We start from the raw sequence: 6,416 nt of genomic DNA, 5'->3' as shown, positions 1-6,416 counted from the left end.
CTCTCAAGCATGGCTCCTTACAATCTTTGTGGATAAGCGGTAAATTTGAAGGTTTTTAATGCTAAAATTTAAGATTCGATCCCCATTGGGGGTACAGTACAGACAACCAATACTGTAGTTCTGTGTCTAATATAAAACTCTTAAAAGGAACACCAACCAAGGTAATGTGGGTTACGTTTTGTGGTATAGAAATCGTATTCAGTGTAACATGGGTTCATGATGGTAAAAATAAACGTAGGCACAAAAAGGTTGGAAAATAAAGACCAGGAAAAGCAAATAACGATAAAACCCGATCAGTTTGGACAAGTAGGTTCAACTGGGTCAAAAGACAAGATATAAAACAGAGTGTCAAAGAACATAAAAAATAATTTGAATGTTGAAGAGAAGATGAGTAAACACACAGAGAGAAAAGGTATCAATTATTTGTTCGATTTTTATAAATCTCTCTTTAATTATTTTCTTTTTTATTTACTGCTTTGAGACAACGGTAAGTTCACTGAACGCTAACATCCTGAGTTCTGTTCCTGGAGGTGAACAAAGCAGATATTCAAATGTGGTTTTGCTCTAAAACAAAACGTAACATTAAAAAGCAAGAACTTGAAGAAATTAGATAAAAAATTGTCTCGTGATCGTTCTCCTAAATACCAAGTGAATTCATAAAAATGGAAAACAATTCCTACATCTTCTACAGAATAAGCTTAGATTTAGCACTATCTGTGAGATAGATAATGCCCACAACATCTTCTACAGAACAAGCTTAGGTTTAGCACTATCTGTGAGATAGATAACGGCCACAACATCTTCTACAGAACAAGCTTAGGTTCAATACTATCTGTGAGATAGATAATGGCCACAACATCTTCTACAGAACAAGCTTAGGTTCAATACTATCTGTGAGATAGATAATGGCCACAACATCTTCTACAGAACAAGCTTAGGTTCAATACTATCTGTGAGATAGATAATGGCCACAACATCATCTACAGAACAAGCTTAGGTTTAGCACTATCCGACTATAAAATGGCCAATAAGTAAAGTGTAAGAATCAGTTTAACAAGTAGACTGTAACATGGTCAAACATATTGTTAGGTGAAACTTTCTCTTCTTCTTCATTTCTTTCATCTCCGTTATCTTCAAGAATAATTTTGTCAACAGGAATACAAGAGGAATTCTATTAGATATTATATCGTTTACAGGCGATTTCTTTCTCTCCAAGAGTTGGTGGCTTATGAAACAAAACTAAGCGTTTTTACTTTTTCTGTGAAACTTTTCTATTTGTTAAGCCTCTCTTGTCATGTAGGTAATAACAAAGATTACAATTCATAGATTTTCACTGTATTATTTAGTATCTGCTTGTCAATAATATTTCTTTAACAATAATCACTGAATTACAATTCACAAAAACTTATAACATACAGATTCCGTATTCTTCGTTTCGTTTTCTACGTTCAATATAAATTCCCGAATCACAGTAATTGTTCTAGTTAAGTATCAGTAGAAGATGGCAGGACCAATCAGATTAAACGATTTGGTTTTTTAATTCGTACACAATGTTACACAATGAACTATCTACATTGCTCCAATCGCCGATATCGAAATTAGGGTTTTTAACTTTTAAGCCTACCTCTAACTTAAGATTATTTGTTAACACCGACTAAATTCTATATCTATACTCGTATGATTAGTGCTGTTCTCTTGTGGTGGAAATTCTGGATGTGAATTAACCACCAGGTAGAGCATGAGCTAAGTTTATTGGGTCATTTCAAACACTTACCTGACATAGTTATCCAATAACCCATAGGTTATGTGTAGTACTTCAAAACTCTAATTATAATCACATAATTAATGCTCATCATAGCTTAAAAATAAAACTAACCTCCGAGTACAGTATTCTAATTGTGAATGTTGAGAATTAACAGCAAGCTAGTTAAATTCAAATTTAACGAGAACTCCCCCCCTCTCCTCACACACACACACGTTCTGTAAAATACACTTAATGTATAAGTTTTCAAGTGACAGTGACTGCATCATATGTTCACAGGTCACGACTGCACGTCTCCAAATGACCCAGGACATGTAACGGTCTTTTCTCCACATATTACTACGACCGATTTTTTTTCCATACAAAAGACATTTACCTTGCTTGGCTGTTTTTAGATGTTTCTAATCAATGTTTCTTGTGATCAACGTTACATTTCCCGATAAATATATGCAGTAGAATACATATTATAACGTTCCATGTGTACTACATGTATTTACTGTATATTTATAATACTTACATCAGACCAAACAACTCTAGATTCAAAGCTGTCATCTCAATAATATATAAATCCTTATTTTTTTCAGGATTTTATAAAGTTGAAGATTTTTGGAAAAGCGGACGATCATGCACGAGAAGAATCTGACAGTTTATGTTATCACATGTCCTTGTCAGATATATCTAAACATGTTCGTGTTCAGTGGATTGATAATACAACATGACGTCTTGTTTATGGATTATTCTCGATTTCTAATACTGGAAAATAAAAACTGATTTCAAGTCTGCAATAAAATCTTATTAATTAGTTCAAATGTACGTTCAGGCTGAAGTTGGTCTGGTTTCATAAAATTGTACAGAAAAACAACTGTAAATTTCCCTAATTGATGCTAGGCTTAGCTTGCTAACGTTTCTTGAACTTATTGTATATAGTTTCCAAGTGACAATGACTGTTCATTTCTTCACAGCTCAGGATAAAGACTGCAAGACTCAACCTGTTACAGGACCTTGTGAAGCTTATATCCCCAGTTATTACCACGATCCAGACAGCCGCCAATGTAAGAGATTTATTTATGGAGGTTGTGGCGGGAATGGAAACCGATATAACACGGTAGCAGACTGCTTGATTACTTGTTCAGGTTTGTAAATAATGTTTCTTATTTTGTTGTTCAGTATAAACTTATGGAACTTGAGAAATGTTTGTAGTAGCATAAAACAGTTTCTATGCCAAATGTTTAGCTTTCTAAAGTTTATGATACTAACATATAGTCAGAAGTGACCATACATATTGACCAGAGAACAGATTTAGTCCACCAGTTGAGAATGCCAAGCATGACCACTGGAAATAATTCCGTTTTTTATGTGCTGTTAATTGTTTGATCTTTTGTGGATTATTATGCCGATTTATTTTATATATAGATATTTTGACAATTCATCGGGTTTTCAAACTTTTAACCACATATCTGTTGAAATTTGCACTCATTAGACTTTCTAAACCGGAAAAAACTAATACCTACTGCATTTGTAATACTGTACTAGACCAGTTTTATTTCAATTTTATAAAAATACAGCAATATAACAGTGAGTTTATGAGTTGTTTTTTTAAAACCCTAACTTAAATAGTTAGGGTATACTAAAGCACAGTTGTCTTTCAGGGTAATTCTTCGATATGAAATATGTTTATGTCATATAACTTGACATCAAGATCCTAGATTTGTAAGTTGAAGTTACTTAACGAATTTATAAAATAAAAAAAAATAGTGTAAGACCAAAACAAGTGGATTTTCTTATGTTATTCGGAATCAACTCTTACAGAACAAGTAACAAAAAACATCAATACCTGTGGCTACATAGAAGCTACAAAGTGACGTCACCAGAAGGAACAACATTATTTTTGATACATCTTTCTTGTCCGTTACTCTAGAACTGATGGAGACAGAATAAGGCGTAACTAACAGTGGACACTTTTATATAAAACTTTTCAACACGTGACATTGAAAGTGATTCAACCTCACGTGACTTTACGGAGTTGCCTAACTTTTGTACTGAACCTGTTTATTTGAGTCTTTTAACTTGTGAATATAGACGGAAGGACTATAGGTAACTTGTGGATATAGAAGGAAGGACTATAGGTAACTTTTGGATATAGAAGGAAGGACTATAGGTAACTTTTGGATATAGAAGGCAGGACATTAGGTGACATGAGGATACAGAAGGAAGGACAATAGGTAACTTGTGTATATAGAAGGAAGGACAATAGGTAACTTGTGAATATAGAAGGAAGAACATTACATAACCTGTGGATATAGAAGGAAGGACAAAAGGTAACTTGTGGATATAGAAGGCAGAACATTAGATGACCTGCGGATACAGAAGGAAGGACATTAGGTAACCCGTGGATATGGAAGGAAAGACATTAGGTAACCTGTGAATATAGATGGAAGACCATTACTTAACCTTTGGATATAGAAAGATGGACAACAGGAAACCTGTGCATATAGAAGGAAGGACATTAGGTGACCAGCGGATATAAAAGGAAGGACAATAGGTAACCTGTGGATATAGAAGGCAGGATATTAGGTGACACGCGGATACAGAAGGAAGAACATTACATGACCTGTGGATATAGAAGGAAGAACTTTACATGACCTGTGGATATAGAAGGAAGTGCATAACGTAATATTCATGGGTATATAAAACAGGTTTACTACATTATTATAATACTAAAAGGTACTAGTTTTTCCGAAGTTACGCAAGTCCGTAAAGTCACGTGAGGTTGAGTCACTTGCCAGTGTCAGTTTCTAAGAAATTTTCCTAATGTCCTTCTTTCTATATCCACATGTTACCTATTGTTCTTCCTTCTATATCCACAGGTTATGTAATGTTCTTCCTTCTATATTCACAAGTTACCTAATGTCTTTCTTCTATATACACAAGTTACCTATTGTCCTTCCTTCTGTATCCGCATGTCACCTAATGTCCTGCCTTCCATATCCACAAGTTACCTATAGTCCTTCCTTCTATATCCACAAGTTACCTATAGTCCTTCCTTCTATATTTACAGGTTGTGTAATGCTTCTTACTTCTATATCCACAGGTCATTTAATGTCCTTCCTGTTATATCCAAAGGTTACCTATTGTCCTTCCTTCTATATCCACAGGTGACCTATTGTCCTTCCTTCCATATCCACAGGTTACCTAATCTCCTTTTTTCTATATCCACAGGTTACCTAATCTCCTTTCTTCTATATCAACACTACCAATCAAGTAGTATTTAATTTTGAGGAGAGAGAGGTGGGCTTTGTTGTTTTGAAAGATTATTTTTTTTCAGTACGGATGATTTTCACTTATAGTTGTTAGTATATTCCATTGTAAACAACACACAATTTTAAAATTCGAATGATTCAAATCAGTAAATTCCTTCATATACGGTGGCCATTTTGGTTATGCATACCACTGTCGCCACCTATGGAGACGACAACTGGTCCCAACAATACTATATGATATCCTGATAACCTTTAGAGAGAACGAGTTCGGTATCACCTGGTAAATGAATTAATATATAATTTGATGTCAAAAACATATTTTTAGGTGTACAGTGAAAAAGACTTAAAATTGAATTTATTTCAGGACTTGAATATGAGCTTCATTGGTAATACAAAATTATACACAGGAGTATTAAAAATTATGAATTTTAAAATGAAGTAGACATACTTCTACAGAAATTAATGAAACAAGAATTAAAAGTACAATCACAAATGTATATATATGTATAACAGCATTATTTGGTAAAGTATGGATGTATATATATATATATGTATAATAGCATTATTTGGTAAAGTATGGATATATATATATATGTATAACAGAATTATTTGGTAAAGTATGGATGTATATATATATGTATGTATGTATAACAGCATTATTAAAACTACAAGATGTTTTTTAAAGATAAATTCTTGTAAACTATATTACCTTGTAAGACAACTGTTTGGTATGTGTGGTAGTTTTAATGAGCCAGTAAACGTTATAAAGATATTGAAATTATCAAATGTCTTCTAACGATGACTATCCAACCTCTTTAGATTTACAGCTGTACAGTATAGTTAAACCTTGTTTTTGTCAGCACAACTTCTAATTTTGAACTTCGAAAAATAGTGTTTGTATTGTTGTTAACGTTGTTTTCTGTTCTGGACTAAAACCTCAAGGTCCAAGGTTAGAGTTGCTATATGCCGTTCAACACACATGGGATTTTATCCGTGATACTCAAAAACCCGCTATGTTGTTAATAGTAGCAGTTTAGGCGGTGAATGCTGCTAACTAGTTTCCATCACTCTGATTAGAAGCTCAAAATCAGGGATGGCTATACCTTAAACTTAAAGCCTTCTGTCACATAAGGTTACATTCAGGTAAGAAATAATGAATTCCTTGGTTTGTACGTTTCATAAATAGTTGTGGAAAAGTGTTTTCTTTTCCTCTCTCTCCAACCGTATTGTTCAGACAATATGTTTTGGAAAAACAAACACATTTTCCTGGTACAAGAAGAATAACTTTCCTTGCTCTCATTGTGGAAATACGGTATTTTTTTGTACATTCTACATTTCTATATCACGCATGACAAGTGAACTGCACAAAATTTGGCAACAGCACAGTTGGGATA

At 33.6% G+C, this 6,416-nt stretch overlaps 1 protein-coding gene across 1 annotated transcript in view; it reads left to right on the top strand.

The window, feature by feature from the left end:
- Positions 1–2,687: 2,687 nt before the first annotated feature.
- LOC106472133 (BPTI/Kunitz domain-containing protein-like) overlaps positions 2,688–6,416 on the top strand; it is a 14,267-nt gene continuing 10,538 nt past the window's right edge. The window contains exon 1 of the mRNA XM_022400734.1: positions 2,688–2,895. Within this exon, the coding sequence (XP_022256442.1) occupies positions 2,703–2,895 (193 nt within the window). The 5' untranslated portion in view covers positions 2,688–2,702. The remainder of the gene's footprint in view (positions 2,896–6,416) is intronic.

This window comes from Limulus polyphemus, unplaced genomic scaffold (assembly GCF_000517525.1).
Source record: "Limulus polyphemus unplaced genomic scaffold, Limulus_polyphemus-2.1.2 Scaffold5104, whole genome shotgun sequence".
Classification (NCBI taxonomy): domain Eukaryota; kingdom Metazoa; phylum Arthropoda; class Merostomata; order Xiphosura; family Limulidae; genus Limulus; species Limulus polyphemus.
Note: the sequence above shows the minus strand (reverse complement) of the source record. Positions and strands in the feature narration are given on the sequence as shown.